Source organism: Vulpes lagopus, chromosome 15, assembly GCF_018345385.1.
Source record: "Vulpes lagopus strain Blue_001 chromosome 15, ASM1834538v1, whole genome shotgun sequence".
Taxonomy (NCBI): domain Eukaryota; kingdom Metazoa; phylum Chordata; class Mammalia; order Carnivora; family Canidae; genus Vulpes; species Vulpes lagopus.
This window is the reverse complement of record NC_054838.1, coordinates 42,850,446-42,874,363: the sequence shown is the minus strand read 5'-3', so window position 1 is coordinate 42,874,363 and position 23,918 is coordinate 42,850,446. Positions and strand designations below refer to the sequence as shown.

Sequence of the window (23,918 nt, the reverse complement as noted above, 5' to 3'; positions counted from 1 at the left end):
AGTGAGAAGAGCATTCAAGCAGGGACAACAGTGTACACAAAAGCTCAGCAGCATGAACAGGATAGGCCAGCTGGGAATGAGCTGAGGTGAGGGTTCACTGGCCAGCAAGTGGGAAGACAGGAGGGCAAAGGACTAAGGCTGGTAGTAAGGGAGGGGCCAGGCTCTGGAGACCAAACTAATGTGTTCAGTTGTATTACATAAACTAATAAGGAGGCCCAAGAGGCTTTCTGAGAACATGACCCACTTGTTGGTTCCAAATCAGAACAGGTATCGCTAATTTCTATCTGCCCACCTTGGTTCCAGAGCGATCCTTCTAACGTGTAAATCCAGGGTTACTGCACTAATGAATGAATGAGAGGAGTTATTCGGGGACAAGCAGAAAGATTATCTGGCTGCACTGAAGATCCAGCTGGGACGAGAAACAGTGAATTTGTAGAGATACCAACCTGCCCTACTGCGTCATTTTCTCTAACAACAGACCAGGTATAGGAGCAGAAAAGCTAGTGTAAGAGATGGATACGGAGTCCAGATTTCACCATATCAGAGCAGAGAGTGAAAGTTGTTGGCGAGGGAGGAATTTCGATGACTCACCTCAGGGTTCAGGTTGCGAAGGAGGACCGCTTAGCACAGGTAAGCACAAGAGCTGCTCGATGCCCTCTCCTGGGCACCAGAGTGATCACGTGATGGAGGCCTGGCCAATCAGAGGTCTCCATCGCCTTGGTACCAGGCGGTCCTGTGAGCCAAGGCAGGCCCCTGTGCAGCTGGAAGGCGCCGCCAGCCAAGGTGCTTCCTGCAGAGGCGGTGTCCTGGAGGTGTGAGCCCCGGGGGAGCACAGGCATCTCCCCACGGCGGGGAGGAGCCCGGCGACAATGTAGGGGAATGACAGAAGCCAACCTGACAGAGGAAGAGTAGACGGCTGGCCAGGGTCATCCCGGCCTACCCAGCTGCTCTATTTTCTGTGTGAATTAGAAAACATTTTATTTTTTTTTAATATTTTATTTATTCATGAGAGACACAGAGAGAGGCAGACACACAGGCAGAGGGAGAAGCAGGCTCCCTGCAAGGAGCCTGATGTGGGACTCGATCCCGGGTCTCCAGGATCACAACCTGAGCCGAGAGCAGACACTCAACCCCTAAGCCACCCAGGTGTCCCTAGAAAAGGGTTTAAAAAAAAAACACAAAAAACAAAAACATGTCAATACATCACCGTGCAACCTGAGCAACCTTAAGTCATAGGCTCTGAAAACAGAACAGAGGTTGCTGTGCCCTGTGCCATATTCAGGGACTCTGGCCACAGCCCCACTCTGAAGAAGCTTTCTAGACCCAGTGGCTGTCCTGCCCTCTCAGGAATGCTGGGGTTGAGGGGCAGAGAAACAGGAATGTGCCTCTGAGAGCTATAGGGTAATAGAGGCAGTCTCAGGGGAGGCAGGCAGTGGTTGGGACAGGGCAAAGTTGTGTGTGTACGTAGTCTCCTAAGCTTGCCCAAGACTTCATGTGCCAGTGTGCATTACTATGTGAGTGGCATGTGCTTCACATATAATACCATGGAGAGGGCCCTCTGTTAGACATGGTATCCTTGTGCAGTGCACAACCTAAACAATTGTACACGGAGACCCTGTGTCTGCCAACATTCTCTGACCCTAGATATTGAATCCCTGTACTCCCCAGTTAAAAGGCCAACAAAAGTTGCTTTTCAGTCTGGCAGCAGCCATCAGTTCAAAAGTAAGTCAAGATGGGTGCTTACACATACAGCCAGGAGCTATGGAGGAAGAAGCAGTCCCATGTAATGTACTTTCTTCTCAGAGTGGGCTGCTTGGCACTACTGCCAACTTTCTGCACTCCACTGGGCACTCCCACCCAACCCCGCCAAATAAAGCATACAGACTGGGGTATACAGCCAAGCATATATCAGATACATGTGCGATGTGGTCCCCACGAAAGCCCAGTCCCTAAGGCTGCTACCTACAGCAAGCCTGCCCCTCATGGTGTTAAACGACTAAAGTTTACCTGAAGCCTTCTGTCTGTTGCAGAGGAGTGAGCTGAAAACCACGATGGGGCTCTGAGGGTCTTGAATTCTTAGTGGGTTGACAAAGATTCCATGTACAAATTCTGAGGTTATCCTCTCAATCCATTCCATAAAGTCATCAGAAGAAATCCTGACCCAGTGGATCACCAAACCCATCCACAAACACAGGGAGATGCAAGGGCTGACACCTGCAGGCCACAAGAACATGGTCTTGGAAGGGCCCACAGGTTCCACCACACTATTAGTGGTTCTCATTGTGCAGCCTACAGAAGACGCAATAGTCCCCAGCTCCACCATGACGGCTAATATACGTAATGTTTGTAAAATTCTTACCTAATACTCAGTTTAGGACAGCCAAAAGACAAAAAAAACAACAGAACTCCTTTTTTTTGTTAAGCAAGTTTAACATGGGGTCCTATCACTTGCCACTGGAAAAGCCCCATCTAATAATGCGCACTGACAAACAGAATGAAGGATAACAGAGAGATCAGGACTGACCTCCAGTCTCTGGAGGCTTCCATAAATTTTAAAATGGCAGCTGGAAATGGCAGCTATAAGAAAGCCATTTAAGATGTCAGAAGTCCAATTGTTCCTGGTAGCAGCAGGGTTGTGGGCTGGGCCATGGGAGTGATGGCTGAAGCCAATGGAATGAAAGGGAGAAGAGAAGAGAAAGGAGAAGCTGGGCCGTCCCACAGACACAGAAATGACCCAAGCCGGTTGCAGGCAGGAGGCGGAAACCTACCTTAGAGAAACAGGCTAATGTTCCTTCCCGGGCAGAACCTCTCCCCTACTCTGTCCCACCTAACCTTACCTGGTTGGTTCATCCCTGAATTTGTCTAGAAACCAAGCCACCCGAATAATGGGAACTTTTCACTCTATCTCTGGAAAAGAAGCCAGATAAAATCCAGTGTGTTCACCCTACAGGGAAGAAATCTATCTGGAAGTGCCCCGAGGCCTACAGATGCGCCACCTCCACCCTTCCACTCCCTTCAGAGACTTCATGTTATCATTCATTCTTCTCGCTCCAAAATCACCTCAGTAACTATAACCATGAGGCACTGGGGGAAAAAAAAATGTGAGCATTAAAGTGCAATGGATCTGATTTGAATCCCAGCTCTGACCTTGGATAAGTTAGTTGATTTTTCCTTATCTCTAAAATGGAGATAGTAATTCCTACCTCAAGGCACCTGGGTGAGTCACTGGTTGAGCACCTGCCTTTGGCTCAGGGTGTGATCCCAGAGTCCTGGGATCGAATCCTGTGTCGGGCTCCCTGCAGGGAACCTGCTTCTCCCTCTGCCTGTGTCTCTGCCTTTCTCTCTCTGTCTCTCACGAATAAATAAATAAAATCTTTAAAAAATAATAATAATAATTCCTACCTCAAAAGGTTGTTGTCACAGTTAAATGAAATAATTTATATCAAGCCACTACATTAGTCCGAGCACATAGTTCCCACCCCCACCACCATCAGTCCTCCTCCCAACAACCCCACCTGCCTCAGAGGCACCATCCATTAGCCATTACTGGGTGTGAGGATGGCCACGTAGAGCAACAGAATGAGCCCCGGGTGAGCTGTGGAGCCCTGCATTCCAGATGTGGCATTAGTAGTTCAATTGGGCACAACGCTCAGCCTGTCGGACCCTCAGTTCTAGCCCTGCCCACCTCACAGAATGGAGGTAATGTGATTTATAAATATTAGCAAAAAAGAACAGGAATAAGTTTATATTAAGGTACCAGTGAGAACAGCAGCTCAGAGTGTTTTCTGGAGAGTATTGCTTTTTTTTTTTTTTTTTTTTTTTGTGAGTGAAATGTAATCAGCGATTCATTTAATAAGACTGAATTGAGGGACATCTGGGTGGCTCGGCAGTTTAGCATCTGCCTTCAGCTCAGGATGTCATCCTGGAGTCCCGGGATCAAGTCCTGTGGTGGCCGAGAAAAATTAAGGCCATTCCACCTCAAGTTTAGCATTAGCACAAGTACAGCCATCTTAGGTCCCTGTGAATAAGAGCTGAACTTTATGGGAAAAACTGCAGAATGTCCTCAATGTCCTTGGCAGGTAATCCCATATCAGAAAGACAACAGAGTCCATGCCCGTGGTAGAAAGTCCCATCTTAGAATGAGAACAGAGCTCAATGCCCTTGAAAGCCCCAAATCAAAATGTAAACAGAACTTGAGAAATTCTTCCACCCCTTCTGAAAATCCCCTAGACCAGCCTATAAAAAACCCAGCTGTAACCCACTTCGAGGTCCAAGTCCCTGCTCCCCTGTGTCGGGTATACTTGGACCCAAGCTCGAGCTTGCTAATAAACCCTCGTGTGCTTGCATCGGTGTTGGCTCCTTGGTGGTTTCTCGGATTCGCGATCTTGGGCACAACAGTCCCACAACAGACTCCCTGTGTGGAGCCTGCTTCTCCCTCTGCCTGTGTCTCTGCTTCTCTCTCTGTGTGTCTCTCATGAATAAATAAATAAAATCTTAAAAAAAAAAAAAAAAGAAAAGACTAAATTGGATATCTAGTCTACCATGTGTTCAATCCCTCTGCAAAGAACATTTGCCCTGACATTTGACAGGAGCTACAGTATTTATTTCTTATAAGACATATTTCAGTCTTACTGGTAATTCCATTTACTGTCATCTCCTAGTGACTAGGCTTTGAGCTTTTTGAGGCCAGGTGGAATCCAGACAAGTTCCAGTGTCTGTTATCTGACCGAATGAACTCAAAGGACTGATCATTTCTTAAGTGACAGCTGCTATAGACTTCTTCTCTGACCATTAGCTATACTCCCAGGGTCTTGTCACCCTGGTGGCCCAGGAGAGGGAACTGGACTCATCATGTTTTCATCACCCCAAGCAAACTACCCCTTCTCCTCCAGATGACTCAGCAGTCTCTAGTCTCTGGTCTGGCATCAGCCTCCAGGGTGATGCCATTTCTATGATGAGATGAGCACAGCCTGACATGTGCCCAATCCTCAATGGTAGCACGCCAGTCCCTTTGCAGCCTATAGGCTTCAGGGCCATTAGGGCTGACTGGATCCTCTGATATTAATGAGGGATGCTCTCAGCACAGTTCAACTCTGCTTCCTGAATGTCAGCCCATCAAACAGGCAGATCTCCCTGGCAAGTGCCCTTCCCTCTGATCCTGGTGCTCCAAGGATGCCGGCTGGATAGGTAGCATGGGAAGGATTTGGCTTCTCTCCCTTCTGTTGGCCTCCTCCCTTCCTCCATCTCCCATCTGTATCTTTCCTTCCTTTCCTTGCCCCCTTTTCACTTTATTTTTGCCCCCTCCCCCACACATACCTCTTCATACTCTTAATCACTTTTTCTGCTTTCTCATTGTCCCTCTCCTCCTTTATCCCGTGCCTACCTCTCTTCCTCCACGGTCACTCTTTCTCATCTTTGTTAATTTCCATCTTTCTGCCAGTTTGCCTCTTTCTATCCTTTTGTATGTATCCTGTCTCCTTTTCTGGGTTGTCCTCTTGCTCCTCACCTTCCCCACCCCAACTCCTCACCTTCAATCTGCAACCATTATGGGGACAGAAAAGCATGAATGGTTCAGGGCATACAAGAAAGTTCAGTTCTAGATGAACATGGAACATACAGAGGAGGCTGATCAGAGGAATCTGGGAAGGTATTTGAATTATCTTTTTTTTTTTTTTTAAACTGAAGAAGGCAATTGGGTTTTTTTTTTTTTAAATTTTATTTATTTATGATAGTCATACAGAGAGAAAGAGAGAGGCAGAGACACAGGCGGAGGGAGAAGCAGGCTCCATGCGCCGGGAACCTGATGTGGGATTCGATCCCGGGTCTCCAGGATCGCGCCCTGGGCCAAAGGCAGGCGCCAAACCGCTGCGCCACCCAGGGATCCCAGTATTTGAATTATCTATCAGTAACTTGAAACCAGAATGAAAAGGAGTCCTCCCTACCTCCTCAAAATACAAGACCTCATTTTATACCCACAAGACTGCTAAGAATTGGACTTGACCAAATTTTGCAAGGATGTAGAAGCAACTGGAATTTCCATACATTGCTGGTGGGGATGTAAAATGTTACAACCCTATTGGAAATCTGTCCTTTTCGTTTCTCATAAATTCAACACACATCTGCTCCATAACCTAACCATTCCACCCGTGGGTATATACCCAAGAGAAGTAAAAAACTATTCTCACATAAAAAGAAAACACGAATATCCACAGTAGTTTTATTCATAATAGCAAAAATCTGGAAAATACCCAAATGTCCATCAATAAGAAAATGGAGAAACAATCATGGTATATTCATACAATGGACTACTACTCAGCAATAAAAAGGAATGTGCAACATAACAATCTCTAAAATGTTATGTTGAGTGAAAGAAGCCAAACACAAAGGAATATGATTTCATTTATATGAAATTCAAAAACAAATTGTTGCAGTTGACCTTCACTGCAGCTTTGTGAGACTCTGAAACAGAGGGCCATTTTTCCATGTCATTAAAACTAATCTACTGTGGGGCACCTGGGTGGCATCTGACTCTCGACATCAGCTCAGGTTATGATCTCGAGGTCGTAAGATTGAGCCCCACGTCAGGCTCTGTGCTAAGTGAGGAGACTCTCTCCTTCTCCCTCTGCCCTTCCTATCCCTCCTCAACTCCTCTCACACTCACTCTCTCTCGCTGTCTCTCTCTCTCTCAAAAAAAAAAAACTAATCTGTGATAAAATAAGACTATGGGTGGGGTGTGGGACTGGCAGGGAGACAAGGGCATGAAGTAACTTCATCAGATGAGAGAAAGGTTCTATCATTGTGGATGGCAGTGAAAACAGGCATATATAGTTCTCACACTCCATTGACCTGGACACTTAAGGTTTGGGCACTCTACCATGTATGAATTATGTTCATTTTTTAAAAATCACCCATCATTACATAATGTGCAGAAAAATACCACTATATTTTCACTTACTCTATTCATATACATATCTATTTTCCTAATCATGGTTAAATGTTGTATACAGTTCTTTTTCCCTTAACATCATTTTTGCTCATTTGCTAACGTCTTCAAAATTCTTTGAAAAGCATGCCTTTTAATAGGTGTAATAGGTTATCATAAAGATGCTTCATGATGGGATCCCTGGGTGGAGCAGCGGTTTGGCGCCTGCCTTTGGCCCAGGGCGCGATCCTGGAGACCGGGGATCAAATCCCACATCGGGCTCCCGGTGCATGGAGCCTGCTTCTCCCTCTGCCTGTGTCTCTGCCTCTCTCTCTCTCTCTCTCTCTCTCTCTCTGTGTGTGTGACTATCATAAACAAATAAAAATTAAAAAAAAAAAAAAAGATCTTCATGATGTGCCTCACCATTTTCCTGTTGCTGGACAGGTATATCATTTCCAATTTTTCATTTTATAAATGGCAATGTCATGACAAACATAAATGGAAAAGTATAGATACTGAAGTTTTTTTACATTAAAAAAGTAGTTTAAGAGCAGGTACTCTGGAGGCCAGACCATCCATGAGTTTGAATTTCAGGCCCACCACTTACATTTTGTGAACAAGGCAAGTTATTTAATCTTTCTCTGCAAGTTATTTAATCTTTCCCTGAAGGGCACCTGGGTGGCTCAGTTGGTTAAGCATCTGACTCTTGATTTTGGTTCAGGTCATGATCGCAGGGTCATGAGATTGAGCTCCACAGTGGGCTCAGCATTTTAAATTTCCTCATTGGAAGTGTCGATATTAAGAGTAACTCCCCTCACTACATTGTTGTGAGGTTAAATGGGGTCTTAGTTGTAAAGCACTTAGAACAATGCCTGGCATTTAGTTAGTCCTCAAAAAGTGTTAGCTATTATTTACAATATTGTTTGAGGAAAGACCTACAATTAGACTTAGAACAATGGATGTGGCAAACAAAGTAGAAAGAAATTATTATCGTTGGAGGACTGGAGGAGCCCGGAGAGGGTTACTAATCTGCTCCCAAAGTCTGTGTTTGGGTTGGCAGAGTCTAGACCAGGGATGGCATATTCCATATTTGCCTCATCCCTTGACCTCTGCAGACAGCACTCTTCTGTTATGACGCCATTCCCATAGAGCCTAAATATAACCTTGTACTCCGTTTCATCTCCAGCTTCCCTGGTAGAACAATTGTTCCCAACCCTGGTACATACTGGGGTCACTGAGAGGTGTAGGCAGACTTCCAAGATAGCCCCAGTGATCCCCACCTCTGGCAGGCATGCCCTTATGAATCCACTCCCTCCGAGTGTGGGCTGGACCTAGTGGCTTGTTTGTAATGAACAGAATATGGCATAGGCAATGGAATGTCATTTCCATGAATGGGTTAGAAAGAACTGTGACTTCCGTCTTGCTAGCAGATCCTCTCTCATGCACTTTAATGAAGGAAGCTTCTGTGTTGGAGAGGCCCAAGTGCTAAGAACTGAGAATGGCCTCCAGCCAACAGCCAAGAAGAAACTTGAGACCCTCAGTGCAGGTGCCTATAAGGTAGTGAGTAAGCTTGGAAACAGATCCTGTTTGTTGGGCCTTGACTGCAGTCTTCTGGGAGACCCTGGACCAAGACCTAGACAGCAACTTAGTGGGAGACTGTGAAGCAGAGGATATATAGAATATAGAAACTGTGAGATAATAAATATATGGGGCTTTAAAAAATTTATTTATTTATTTATTTATTTATTTATTTGAGAGAAAGAGAGAGCATGAGCAGAGGGAGGGGCAGAGGGAGAAGCAGACTCCCTATTGATCATGGAGCCCAATGTGGGGCTCAATCCCGAGACCCCAGGATCATGACCTGAGCTGAAGGCAGATGCTTAACTGACTGAACTACCCAGGTGCCCCAGATATGTGTTGTTTCAAGCCACTAAGAGCTAGGGCAATTTGTTGCCCAGCAATAGATTAAAACAAGTGGGAAAGAGGGGCTTGAAAAATAAATATTAAAGTTAGCTAAATCAGAATCTCTAAGGTTAGAACCCAATCATTGGTAGTTTTTAAGTTTCTCTAGGTGATTCCAAAACATAGCCAAGAGTCTGCTGACTGAGCGAGCTTCTTCTCAAACTTTAAAATGCATAGGAATCACATAAGTATTTTGTCAAAACATAGATCTAGAGTGGGGCTCAAGGTTTTGCATTTCCAACAAGGTCCAGTTTATGATGATACCAACGATTCCTAGACCATCCCAAGTAACAGGGGTTCAGGGACTCCATGCAAAAGCCAAGAGAAGATTGGACCACCTGGATGGCTCCAGAAACAGTGAGCAGCAGGGGGATGTGAGGCATTTAAAGGAATACTTCTCAGGTCTTGGCAATTATCTGGGTGTGGAGGGTGACACCAAGGTGACAGCCTCCTCAAGTTTTCAAGTCCAGAGGGTTGGGAAGAAGCTGATGTTTTTTGGTGAGATGAAAAAAATCTAAAAAGGAGAAGCCTGGGGATCCCTGGGTGGCGCAGTGGTTTAGCGCCTGCCTTTGGCCCAGGGCGCAATCCTGGAGACCTGGGATCGAATCCCACATCGGGCTCCCGGTGCATGGAGCCTGCTTCTCCCTCTGCCTGTGTCTCTGCCTCTCTCTCTCTCTCTCACTGTGTGCCTATCATAAATAAATAAAATAAAAAAAAATAAAATAAAAAGTTTAGGATATCTCTCACTTTAAAAAAAAAAAAAAAGGAGAAGCCTATTTAGGAGGAAAAACAAGTGATGGAAATAACCTGATAAGGGATGATCAGGATGGAATTTGCGGGACCCAGTACAAAATGAACAGGTAGGGGCCCTCATTCAAAAATTATTAAGCATTTCAAGATCGTGGACAGCCCTGGTGGCTCAGTGGTTTAGTGCCGGCCTTTGGCCTAGGGCGTGATCCTGGAGTCCTAGGATCAAGTCCCACATCAGCTTCCTGCATGGAGCCTGCTCCTCCTTCTGCCTGTGTCTCTGCCTCTCTCTCTCTCTCTCTCTCTCTCTCTCTGTCTCAAGAAAGAAAGAAAGAAAGAAAGAAAGAAAGAAAGAAAGAAAGAAAGAAAGAAAGAAAAGAAAGAAAAGAAAGAAAGAGAATTTCAGGATGGTGACAGCAGAGCTTTAATCCAAGAGTATGAGGATCTCTGAGCATGGGTCTTATACCCAGGAAATCAGCCCAGAGACATGTTAGTCAAAATCAAGACTCAATTACTCCAAGAAACCACATTTGATGCCCCTGTCACCCAATCTCCCATCCCATCTGCACTGGAGTGTGCCATACTCTATGCCTAAAACTCCTTCACACATTATCCTATAGCAAGGCATTGGTCTTGTTAGCTCCTGTGCCTCCATGACACTGGAAGCTGTCAAAAGGCAGAAAGAATGATTCCTTTGTTAACCTCTCCTCCTCAACCAGTTCTCACAGAAGACAGGGCATGGCTTGTGTAAGTCCCCCAAGATCAGGAGATCCCCCATACCTGAGTCACCTGTCCAACACCTACCTCCTGGGGGTTCACACCCCACAAAGGCAGAGCTCTGCTGCTGTGAGTAGCTCAGCTGGTTTCCCGCTCCCTCCAGCCCTGGAGAAGGGCTTCTCCCAGATTGGCCACTCAGATAACAGGCTATAAATAGACTTTACAGGCTACGACTCTAAGAATATTCCTAAACAGTTATTGTTTGTAAAGTGCTTTATAGTCCCAATCAGAAAATAGCTGTCCCACCCCTGAGGGGTGGCACCTCCCCCACACCAATCATTTGACATTGATCGCGCCTGTTGACAGGCTGCTTACAGAGCTACCCTGGACACCCTCAGGCCAGCCCTCACTTGCCTTCAAAGGGTCTCAGGAGTCTCCTAGGCCACACATATAAACAAGGGTTCACAATCAGGGCACCCGGGTTGCTCAGTGGGTTAAGCACTTGCCTTCAGCTCAGGTCTTGATCCTGGAGTCTTGGGACGGAGTCCTGCTTCCAGCTCCCTGCTCAGCAGGGAACCTGCTTCTCTCTGTCCTTCTCTGGCTCCCCTGCTTGTGCTGTCTCTCTCTGTCAAATAAATAAATGAAATCTTTTTTTTTTATTTTTTTTTTCAATTTATTTATGATAGTCACAGACAGAGAGAGAGAGAGGCAGAGACACAGGCAGAGGGAGAAGCAGGCTCCATGCACCGGGAGCCTGATGTGGGATTCGATCCCGGGTCTCCAGGATTGCGCCCTGGGCCAAAGGCAGGTGCCAAACCGCTGCGCCACCCAGGGATCCCCAAATAAATGAAATCTTAAAAAACAAGCAAGGGCTCACAATCAATTTACTGGAAAAATATAGTAACACTGATTTACTTGGTCAACTTATCATCCTTCTCAGTACTTATGATCGTGTCTTAGACTAAGAAACTGTCTAGAGGTTGAAAATAATGCCGTACATCCCGATCTACAAAATTACATTGAATTTTACAAGCTACAACTTTGCACCTATGATTCTGGAATTATAGGTAAATAGTGGAATGTTTGGCATCCTTCTCTCTGACGTTATACCTAAGGAAGAAAGAAAGTCATATTTATTGTGAAGCAGGTATATGTCAGGTACTGTGCTGAGCACTTCACGTATTATGTCATTTGATAACATAGAGAAGCAGAATAATGGAGTGGTAAGTCTCATAAGCCAAACAGCCTGAGTGCAAGTTGAAGCTCTGGCAGTTACTAACTCTGTGCCTCAACTTCCTCATCTGTGAAATGGGTAGGAAGATACAGTCCTTTCCTCATGGGATTGATTATTTGATTAAATGATTAAGTAAGTTCTTACTTCTGAGACACTTAGGACAGCACTGACTTTTCACTGTTAGTAACCTACCTGTACCCTGAAAACTTTGTGAGATAGTATGATTAATGCTCAATTTACAGATGAAGACTGGCACCTGGATGGTGTGGTGGGTTAAGCATCCCACCATTTCTTTCAGCACAGGTGGTGAGATGGAGCTCCGCATTGGGCTTCCTGCTTAGCAGGGTGTCTACTTGAGATTCTCTCTTCTCTGCTCTCTCTGCCCCTCACCCCTCTCTAAAATAAATAAATAAATTAATTAATTAATTAAAAATTTTACAGATAAAGTAACTGAAATTCAGAGGTGGGGCAATTTGCTCAAGGTCACAAAATTAATGATGCCCGTAGTTGGTATTTGAACTCAGGAATGCTCCCAGTGTTGAAATTCCTAGGATTATTTAACTCATGAACTCTTATCTTGCATCCCTACTGAAGATGCAGTGAAAAACAATAGACTAAGGTCCTTTGTGTTTTAGCTCAGGAGAAGAGGGGAGTCACCTAAACAACTAGACTTAAAAAAACCAAAATAACAAAAAACAAGATTAAAAAAATCCTTTAAAAATGAAGGCGTCTGGGTGACTCAGTGGTTGAGCATCTGCCTTCCATTCAGGTTGTGATCCCGTGGGCCTGGGATCGAGTCCCACCATCGGGCTTCTTGCAGGGAGTCTGCTTCTCCCTCTGCCTATGTATCTGCCTCTCTGTGTGTGTCTCTCATGAATAAATAAATAAAATCTTTAAAAAAAATAAAATAAAATCTGAAAAAATAAAAATGTAAAAAATGTAAAAACAAATGAATAAAAAGAAGATATCAAAAGATTATATCAGATAATGATTAGTCAATGAAGACAATAAAACAGACTGATGTCAACCAGCAAAAACAGAAGATAACCCAAATGTTCATAAGTGGGTGAATGAATATACCAACTGCAGATTAGCCCTTCAGTGGAATAACAAGAAATGGAACACTGACCCATACAACAACATGAAAGAATCTCAAAATGATGCTCGGTAAGAACAAAAACAAAACAAAGCGAAACACTGCACGCTGTATGATTCTCTTTATATAACATTCTAGAGAATGTAAATGAATCTGCTGCCCTGACAAACACAATCCAATTGTTGCCCGGGGCTGAGGGCAGCGAGGAGGACAGACAGGCTGCAAAGAGGAAATTTGGGAGTGATGGAAATATCTGTGTCTTGGTCGTGGTCGTTATTTCATGGGTGGATCCATATAATAAAACTCATCAAATCACCCAATGTCATTTCTCCGCATATCAATTAAACCTCAGTAGAGTTGGTTTTAAAATACAGGACAGTGACTGTGAAGATCAGTAGGACAGGGCTATTGGAAGCCTCTCAAAGAGAATGATGTTTGTACTGAGATGAGAATGATGTTCAGGTTGTAAGAAGCCAGAGAAATCGAGTCCAAGGACAACCAAATATTTGTAATCCCTTGTGAACCAGGGGCAGGGAGAGGCTGACCCCTGATGCAAGGAGGTTCAATGTCTAAAGAGAATTTAAAAATGAATTAAGACCCACCTGAAAGTTTTTATCATCCCCAGGCACCAGCAATTCTAAACGAGATCAGTGATAAAATGCTCTTCTGTGCTGGAGCAGATTGCTCCTACACCAGTGTTGTCTGTGATGGTCCACAAGATCAGAAAATTCTGTGGGGCATATGGTTCCCAGTAATTTTTGTTGAACATGGTGGTAAATTGTGATTTTAAAAATACAACTCATAAGCTTTGATCACGCATGTTTTACTTTAGCAGCACTCCTTCACAGTGCCCTGGCTTTGTGACTTTTTCATTGGCTTTTTTTTTGGAATTAGACTGAACAGCCAGCACCCACCTGTACCTGGGATACCCAGCCCATCCGGGCACACCATGGTAATGTTGGACTCTGTGTGCCAATTAGCTCACGAATGCCAGGTAGTTCAGGAAAACCATTTTGTTTGCTTGTCTAACTTTTATGTTTGTTTTGTTACATTTGATTGAAAATCTCCTGTGGATCATATTCTGATTAAGCACATGGCATCTGCTCCAGACCATGTACTCAATGCCTAACACTCAATTTTTTTTCTTTTTTTAATTTAAATTCAATTAGCCAACACATAGAACATCATTAGTTTCAGATGTAGAGTTCAGTAATTCATCAGTTGCACATAATACCCAGTGCTCATCACATCACATGCCCTCCTTAATGCCCGTCATCCAGTTACCCCATCCCCCCACCTGCCTCCCCTCCAGCAACTCCAGTTTGTTTCCCATAGTTAAGAGGCTCTCATGGTTTGTCTTCCTCTGATTTCTTCCCATTCAGTTTTCTCTCCCTTCCCCTATGATCTTCTATGCTATTTTTTATATTCCTCATATGAGTGAAGCCATATGATAATTGTCTTTCTGTGATTGACTTATATCACTTAGTGTAATACCTTCCAGTTTCATCTATGTTGATGTAAATGGTATGATTTCATCCTTTCTGATGGCTGAGTAATATTCCATTGTATATATGTACTACATCTTTATCCATTCATCTGTTGATGGACATCTCAGCTCTTCCCATAGATTGGCTATTGTGGACATTGCTGCTATAAATATTGGGGCTAACACCCTATTTTTACCAAAGAAACTGAGACCCAGTGATATTAAATCGTTTCTGTAATGGAACAGCTAAGACCAGAATTCAAGTTAGACTTTTTGCCATCCACAACATTGCCCCCACTGCATATTTATTGAACACCTTTTATATGCCCAGCACTGTGCAGGAAGAGACAACCCATAGAAGATCTGTAAAAAATGGTCTCTGTCCTTTAGAAATATAATCTTTGAGCCCAAGGCTAAAAAGCATGAATACCATGGGGAGATTTATTCAGTTAGTGAGCATCTATTATGCATCCATTATGAGCTGGACATTGTGATAATGGATCGAGGGTTTTCTGTGCAATCATCTCCCTTCTCACCTGTATCTTATTGATCTTCAGAGCAGCATCAGTAGTAGTAATATCGGAATCCCATTTTACAGTTAAGAAAACTGCTGAGGGGCAGCCTGGGTGGCACAGCGGTTTAGCGCCGCCTTCAGCCCAAGGTGGGCACCTAGAGACCGGGGATCTAGTCCCATGTCGGGCTCCCAGCATGGAGCCTGCTTCTCCCTCTGCCTGTGTCTCTGCCTCTCTCTCTCAATCTGTGTGTCTCTCATGAATAAATAAATAAAATCTTTTACAAAAAGAAAAAAAGAAAGAAAAGAAAAAAGAAAAGAAAAGAGAACTGCTGAAATGTTGAATACCTTGCCTAAGCTCACACAGCTAAGAGTGGAACATCTGTTCATAGAGGCTACACTCGGGCTTCATGGTACAGGCATTGGTGTGGACCAAGCCAGTGGAGCATAAGAGCTTTAGTATGCTATATGGCACCGTAAAAACCCAGTTCCAAGGAACAAACTTTAACAAAGTTTGTATACTGTAACATTCCATCCCCTCCCAGCTCAGCCACCTGCATGGCACCATAACAACGTCCATACATAAGAATAAGCATATTTTCAAGAGAGATGAAAGAAGCAAGAAGTTAACAGATCATCTGAATGTAGTGATCAGTTTTCCAGAACCAAACACCAGGGTACATGGCTCACAAATTCATATGTACTGACAGGAACAATGGAATAGCATATTTAAAGTCAGGACTGTTCTCAAAGATGAGAACATAATTTGTTTCTCTTGAAGTAAAAAAGGGTTCCAAAGATTTTGAGAAAATAGCAGTGGTGGGTGTTGATTTTTTTTTTCCAGAGTGATTGGTTGGTGAGAAAAGTTACCAAATACCTGAGAGCTATAGTATATGCCAAAGATGGCAAAGAAGGAGCCAATGTATCAGATTAGGTATGAATCTTGAATTATATACTTTTAGCAAAAACAAGCACCCTCAATATTGAGTTTAGTAAAAACAAGCACGTTCTAAGTCTTAGTCCCAATCTACTTTTCCAGTCTTCCTCCCTGCTCCTTCCTTTCTGCCTCAACCAGACTGATGTCATCCCTTGTATCTTGCAGGCCCTTAACTGATATTTGTTGAAAGAGAGAGGGGACCTAGGTGGCTCGATGGTTGAGCGTCTGCCTTCGGCTTGGGGCGTGATCCTAGGGTCCTGGGATCAAGTCCCACATTGGGCTCCCCGCCCATTGAGCCTGCTTCTCCCTCTGCCTGTATCTCTGCCTCTCTCTCTGTGTCTCTCATGAATAAATAAATAAAACACTTGAGAGAGAGAGAGAGAGAGAGAGAGAGAGAGAGGAATAAAGGAACAGAGAAGGGAAATAAAATAGTCAATATAATCAAGACTTAAATGGACTCCTACTATCTCCCTGCTCTACACAATCCTACTCTACAGAAAGGATCTGACAATCTCAGATTTAAGTGTCATCAGACGTGACCAGAAGAAGCTTCTAACTAATCAAGAGCAGTGGTTTTCTGCCTTGGCTGCACATCAGAATCACTCAGAGTTTTCAAAAAACACTAATGTGCAGGCCCCACCCCTGGAACATCTGATTCAATTGAACCGGAGGGACACCCAAGCCATGATGCTTTATTTCTAATGTGCAGACGGGGTTGCCCGTTTCTGGCACAGTCTGGTCCCATCAGAGGTCCAGAGAGTTGATGTCATGTCTCCATGGCCAGAGAACTGGTAGGTGACAGAGTCAGGAGATAAACTCGCAGCATTACTGGGTCACTCTAGGCTTTTCACAGCTCTTGATATCATGAAATCCTTCTCTTTCAAATTTCTCAGGCTTCAGTTTTTCTCATTCCTATATTCATTTAACAAATAGTTATTAGGCACCTACCATGTGCCAGGTGCCAGGTATGCAGCAGTGAGCAAATCAGCCAGTTTGGGTCTTGGCCTCAGCAGGAAAAGTCCTCATACCTGGACATCTTTCCCAATTTGGATCATTCAGTCTCCAGGTCTCTACTTAGATTGTGAATTTCTTGGGATTAGGAGCCATGATATTCATCTCTGGAGCTGCAGAGCCTAGCACACTACTCAGTACAAAGGCAGATTTGATAAAAGTTTGACAGAGAAACAAATACAAATGATTTCTAAATCCCCATATGTGGGATAAAGAAAACAGAAAAGTGTCAAGATCACTTTTATTAGTCAAGACATTTTTTTCAATCCTATGTCATACAAATCTAAATTAAATTTTCCCAGTCAAGAGAGATCATTTACTTGCTCGTAAGTGGCAAAGGCAAGTGTACAGAATCCCAGAGCTCAAACCATGTCATTAGGGCTCAATCTCTCTTGGTCGTTCCCTGTGGCTCAGTTTGTGTCATCTTGGCTTCATTCTTAATTCAGGGCCTCTCCACGTGACAGGCAAGATGCTCCTCCAGTATTCCCAGGTTTGTATCCTCTGATTTTAGCAATCCAAGCACAGACTTGGAGGGCCCAATGTGCCCGTCCCTGAAGCAAACACTATGTGGTTCAAACATTTCCTCCATGCTCTCTGAGTATCTACTATGTGCCAGTCCTTGTGCAAACAAGGAGGCTGTCAGTGAACACTTGGAGAGAGAGAGGGGTGGATGGGTGGGGGGATGGAGGTGGATGGACTGATGGATGGATGGGTAGATGATGGATGGTGGACGGATATCACTACTATGATAGTAGTATCCAATGGCTTCAGCCAGAGCAGCCTGAGACCCCCTTGTCACCCTTCTCACCAGTTTGTCACTTCACTTTCAAAAAGCCTTCTCCTTGCCCGCAGAGCCATCAGACGGTCTCTACTGGTCCTCGGGCAGCAGCCACAGCCGGTGCTTCCCCTCCCTCCTGCCATCCAGCAACCAGCCGACTCTGGAATCAATGCTAGTGGACTGGGTGTGAACGGAAGCAGGCAGCTCGTCACTTGCCATTATTTGCTTCTGAGCGTGTGCGTTCCCGCCGCTCCCCCTTCCCTGTCTCTCCTCCTGCCTTCCCGCTTCTTGGGAACGGCTCCCGCGCAGGCCGGCTGCTCATCTGCATTTGGCCGCCAGGACCTGCGCGGGGAGGCGGGCCGAGGCGGGAGGGCGCCGCGCGGCGCTGTGGCGGCGCAGCCTGGGAGCCGGTGCCCGGCGCGAGCGGCCCAGGGATCGCCCATGAGGCCTCCGCCGCGCGGCTCTAGGCAGCCCTGCGGCTCGGCCCTGGGGCTCCTCGCCCTCTGCCTGGCGGCGGCGCGGGCTCTGCAAGGTAAGCGCGGGGCGGCGGGGTCCGGGGGGCGCGGGGGGCCCGGGGGCTCGGGGGGCGGCGGGGGCCGCGGAGCTCGGGGCGCGCACGGAGTCGCCCCCCGCGGGCCGGGCGAGGGGTGGGCGCGTCCCCTGCGGCGCCGGCGGCGGCGGGGCACCCGCTGAGCCGAGGCTCTCCCGCCCGCGCCCCGGGGCGCTCCGAGGTGCCCGCGGCCCCGCGCGGCCGGGCGTCATCAGAGCCGGAAGCCGGCGGGGAGATAACCTCCTTTGCAGTATTTTCTGTTTCTTTTTCCTGGAATAACGAGGACTGCGGCCGAGGCGTCCCCGACCCCCAAGGGCACGCGGGCCCCGCGCCGACGGTGGGGCCCCCTCGACCTCCGCGGGCTTCCCCGGTCACCCAGATGAACCCGCAGCCACCTCTCTTGAAGAAAAGGGGTCCTGGGGGTTCGGGTCGGGTCCCGGGGCCTGGGCTCCTTAGGCTGGAGGTGTCCTCGCCCGTGCACCGAGGGGCGGGCCCGGGCGGGTTGGCCCTAGAGTCTCCCGATCTGGAGGAGTCTGCGCAAACTCCCGACGACACGAGCCACAGATTGTAACAGTTTAACCTTGTCGTCTCATCCGGAACATTATTGTCCTCCCCATTTTGCAGATTAGTCCATTGAGATTTAGAGTAACTGGTGCAGGGCCATTGGAGGTGGGAGCACCCGCAGTAAAAGCCTGCACAATTAAGACCTATGCACTCACCATCCCTCAGCCTTTACAAGACTTCTGTCTTCGAATCCACAAGGCATTTCTGTAAGTGCCACTCGATCACTTTTCACTGTTTCACAAGTGAGGAAACCGAGGCACGCAGACGTTTTTGCTTGTACAGTCACCAGATACTCAGTCCAGACCCAGGCAATCTCGCTCTGGACCCTTTACACTGCTCTGGCTAAAGCCCTGCTTTGGAGACTGCAAACCTCAGAAACCTAGAAAGATCGGGATAGATCAGGTACAATTCTGGAGGCCTGTTGTGAAAGAAATAACTGGTTGTTAGTCCTTCGGGTAGGTCGGTGTGTCTGGCGTTGCAGTGAGCTTTTCAGTTGTTTTTCAGCCCTCCAACACGTTTCCACCCCCATTCTTATACAACATCTGTGCAGATGTTCCTGACACTCTGGGCCAGCCATTTGCCACAGTGCATAATTCATTCATTCCCATTGCTGGCACCCTCGGCCTGTAGGAAGCAGGCCACAGTGGGGGAACCTAGTTCACAGTCGTGCCCTTAGAGAGCAAACGAGGGCACCAGCTTGCAGCACTGAGCCCTGAGAGGCTGCAGATGCTAATGTTCTGGGAGCCCCAGAGGTTCAGAACCTGGCAAGGAGAACTGGCCGGCTGAGTCATTCATGGCCCAGTCCCCAGGAGAACAGGGGAACAGAGAGCAGGCTGAGTCTGGGTCTGGGGAGGGAGTGGATAGGCCAGGAGCACCCACGACTAGAATGGAGCTGTGGGGTCTGGGCTCCGCTGGGGGTGGGACGGGTGGGAGGGGGAGGGAGAGTCAGTGTAGGAGGAATCTCACTGAAGCCCCTGGAGAGGCCCAGATCCATTACTCCAAGACAAGGCCCTACTGGTCACCTGGTGCTGCTGTCTGTGTGGCTCACATTTACTGAGCACCTATTAAGCATTGAGCTCTTCACTGGCCCTTGATGAAACAGAGACATACGAGCTGAGGTCTCTCTCTGCACTCTCATTTTAGATGTATATACGGTGGGTTTGTATACATATAACAGTACTCAGCAAAAAAAAAAAAAAAAAATGGTGCAATATGCTGTACTCGTTATTCAGAAACCTAGTGTTTACACCACTTTCTTTTCAGCTCTACCCACGTTGAGAAGCAGAGATCTTGCTCATTGCTCTTGGCTGCTATACCTGTGTCATCATATAAATATTCTGCTTTGTACTTAGCCAGCCCTGTCCTGCTAGACATTTGAGCTTTCAGTGTTCAGCCCCCACTCAGGCGAGAGCAGCCCCCCATCACAGGATGACAAGTACAATGGCTAGTGATACGCACATCATATGGACAACATGGCATGCCTTGCACACACACTTCCTTTCCACAGGGGTAGTGCTCAAAAAAATTATTGGAGGATTAAATGAAGCTATTGAGGGAGTGGTGAGGGCTTTCAAACAGAAAATCATCCAGATTTCTTAATTTCTGATCTCCAAGAGAGATCTGATATAGTCTATGCTGGTCTGGGATGGGGCTACAGTCAGGAGACCCTCCTTTCTCCATTAATTATCACCAGGACCTAAGGACACCTATATATTTCATTCCCTATAAAACTTTTTCTGTAACATTTATTATTATTTACTTATTTATTTATGCATAATTGGCATACAATGTTACGCTACCTTAAAGTGTACACCATATTGATTAGATAATTCTATATATTACTCAGTGCTCATCAAGATAAGTATAGTCACCAAGAACATTGTTAAAAAATGATTGACTGAGGGCAGCTGGGTGGTTCACTTGGTTAAGGGACCTACTCTTGATTTCGGCTCAGGTTATAATCTCAGATCAAGCCCTGTGTGAAGCTCTCTGCTCAGGGTGGAGTCTACTTGAGATTCTCTCTCCCTCTCACTATCCCTCTGTGCCTCCCCTGACTTATTTGTGCTCTCTTTAAAAAAAATAAATAAAAAATAAATAAAATCTTTAAAAAAAATTTTTTTTTCAGAGAGAGAGAGAGAGAGGCAGAGACACAGGCAGAGGGAGAAGCAGGCTCTATGAAGGGAGCCTAATGTGGGACTCCATCCTGGGTCTCCGGGATCACGCCCTGGACTGAGGTAGTGCTAAAGTACTGAGCCATCCGGGCTGCCCTAAAAATTTTTTTTGAATGATTGACTGTGTATCCTATGCTGTACTTTTTCATCTCCATATTGTATTTATTTTGTAACTGAAAGTTTATACCTCTGCATCCTGTTTACCCATCCTCTCACCCACCTCCCCTCTGGCAACTACCAGTTCTCTGTATATAAGAATCTGTTTCTGCTTGTTTATTTGTTCATTGGTTTTGTTTTTTAGACTCCACATTTAAGTGAAGTAATATGGTATTTGTGTTATCCATGTCTTATTTCACTTAGCATAATTCCCCTTAGGTCTGGCCCATGTTGTCAGAAATGGCAAGGTGTCATTCTTTTTTATGGCCTAGTAATATTCCATTGTGTGTGTGTGTGTGTGTGTGTGTGTGTGTGTGTGTGTGTATACACACACCTCATCTTCTTTATCCATCCCTCAGTCAATGAACACTTGGGTTGCTTCTTTGCTATTGTAAATAATGCTGCAGTAAACAAAGGAGTACATGTATCTTTTCAAATTAGTACCTTTGTTTTCTTTGGATAAATATCCAGCAGTGGAATTACTGGATCGTATGATAGTCCTATTTTTAATTTTGGGGGGAACCTCCATACTATTTTCCACAGTGGCTGCACCAGTTTAAATTCCCACCAGCAGTACATGAGGGTTACCTTTTCTCCATTCTCACCGACACTTGTTATTTCTTGTCTTTCTGATAGTAGTTATTCTAACCTGCGCAAAGCGATAGCTCATTGTGGTTTTGATTTGCATTTCCCTAATGATTGCTGATGCTGAGCATCTTTTCATGTGTCTGTTGGCCATCTGTATGTCTTTGGAAAAATGGCTAGTCAGATATTCTTCCCATTTTTAAATCAGGTTGTTTGGGGTTTTTTGGTGTTGAATTGTAGAAGTTCTTTATGTATCTTGGATATTAACCCCTTATCAGATATATCATCTGTAAATATCTTCAATAGGTTACCTTTTTGTTTTGATGGTTTCCTTTGCTGTGCAAATGCTTTGTATTTCGGTGTAGTCCTGATTATTTTTGCTTTTGTTCCCCTTGCCTGAGGAGACATATCTAGAAAAATGTTGCTAAGGCTAATGTCAAAGAGATTACTGCCTGTTTTCTTTTAGGAGTTTTATCAATTCAGGTTTCACAGTTAGGTCTTTAATCCATTTCAGTTAATTTTTGTGTGTGATGTAAGCAAGGGTTTCAGTTTTCCCCACATCATTTATTGAAGAGACTGTCTTCCCCATTATAAATTCTTGCCTCATTTGTTGTAAGTTAATTGACCATACAACCATGAGTTTATTTCTGGTCTTTGTGTTCTGTTCTTTTGATCTCTGTGTCTGTTTCTGTGTGCCTACCACACAGTTTTTATTACTATAGTTTTGTAGTGTATCTTGAAATCCGGGATTGAGATAACCTTCAGCTTTGTACTTCTTTCTCAGGACTGAATGGCTGGCTATTTGGGGTCTTTGTGGTTCCATACAAATTTTAGTTCTGTGAAAAATGATATTGGCATTTTGATAGGGATTGCATTGAATCTGTAGTTTGCTTAAGATAACATGGACATTTTAATGCTATTAATTCTTCCAATCCATGACCATGGTATATCTTTCCATTTGTTTGTGTTGTCCTCAATTTCTTTCATCAATGCTATTTTTCATCAATGTTCTTTCATCAGTATAGTTTTCAGAGTACAGGTCTTTCACCTCCTTGGTTAAGTTTATTCATATGTACTTTGTTCTTATTGGTGCTACTGTAAATGGAATTGTTTTCATAATTTCTCTTCCTGCTACTTCATTATAGTGTATAGAAATACAACCGATTTTTGTATGTTAATTTTGTATTTTGCAACTTTACTGGATTAATTTCTTTAGGATTTTCTACATATAGCATCATGTCATCTGCAAATAGGTTTACTTTCTTTTTTTTTTTTTTAAGATTTATTTATTTATTCGGGGGGGAAGGGGGCAGAGACACAGGCAGAGGGAGAAGTAGGCTCCATGCAGGGAGCCCGACATGGGACTCAATCCTGGGTCTTCCGGATCACACCCTAGGGCTGCAGACGGCGCTAAACCGCTGCGCCACTGGGGCTGCCCCTAGGTTTACTTTCTTACCAGTATGGCTCCTTTTCATTCTTTGTCTCATCTGCTTGCTGTAGCTAGGATTTCTAATACTATGTTGAATCAGAGTGGTGAGAGTGGATATCCTTGTCTTGTTCCTGATCTTAAAGGAAACACTTTCCATTTTTCACCACTGAGTATGTTATAAGCTGTGGATTTTATGCATGGCCTTTATTATGTTGAGGTATGTCTCCTCTAACCGCACTTTGTTGAGGTTTTCACCATGAACGGAAGTTGTACTTTGTCTAATGCTTTTTCTGCATCTGTTGAGATAATCATATGGTTTTTATTCTTCCTCTTGTTAATGTGATGTATCACCTTGAATGATTTGCAGATATTGAACCACCTTAGCATCCTTGGATTAATCCCGCTTGATTGTGGTGAATGACTTTTTTATGGTTTTGTGGAATTCTGTTTTGCTGTTTTGTTGAGGATTTTTGCATCTATGTTCATCAGGGATATTGGCCTATAATTTTCTTTCTTTCTTTCTTTTTTTTCTCGTGTGTTTGGTTTTGGTATCAGGGTAATGCTGGCCTCATAGAATGAATTTGGAAGATTTATTTCCTCTTCTATTTTTGGAATAATTTGAGAAGAATAGGTATTAAGTCTTCTTTAAATGTGTCATAGAATTCACCCGAGAAGCCTTCTGGTCCTGGACTTTTGTTTGTTGGGGTTTTTTTTATTTTAACAGATTTTATTACTAGTAATTGATCAGTGCAGGTTTTCCATGTCTTCCTTTTTCTTTTTTTCTTTTTTTTAAAGATTTTGTTTATTTATTCATAAGAGATACAGAGAGAGAGGCAGAGACATAGGCAGAAGGAGAAGCAGGCTCCTCAAGGTTAGCCCGATGTGGGACTCGATCCTGGAACTCCAGGACCACGTCCTGAGCCAAAGGCAGACGCTCAACCACTGAGCCACCCAGGTGTCCCTTTCCATGTCTTCTTGGTTCATTTCTGAAAGAGTGTATGTTTCTGGGAATTTATCCATTTCTTCTAGGTTGTTCAATTTGTTAGCATATGCATTTTCACC

General features: G+C 44.8%; 1 protein-coding gene and 1 pseudogene across 1 annotated transcript in view; both read left to right on the top strand.

Annotated features, from left to right (window-relative positions):
* Window positions 1-1,732: 1,732 nt before the first annotated feature.
* On the top strand, window positions 1,733-2,332 carry LOC121476205 (annotated as a pseudogene).
* Window positions 2,333-17,323: 14,991 nt separating this feature from the next.
* VSTM5 (V-set and transmembrane domain containing 5) overlaps window positions 17,324-23,918 on the top strand; it is a 31,905-nt gene continuing 25,310 nt past the window's right edge. Inside the window, exon 1 of the mRNA XM_041729922.1 lies at window positions 17,324-17,933. Coding sequence (XP_041585856.1) covers window positions 17,324-17,933 — 610 coding nt within the window. The remainder of the gene's footprint in view (window positions 17,934-23,918) is intronic.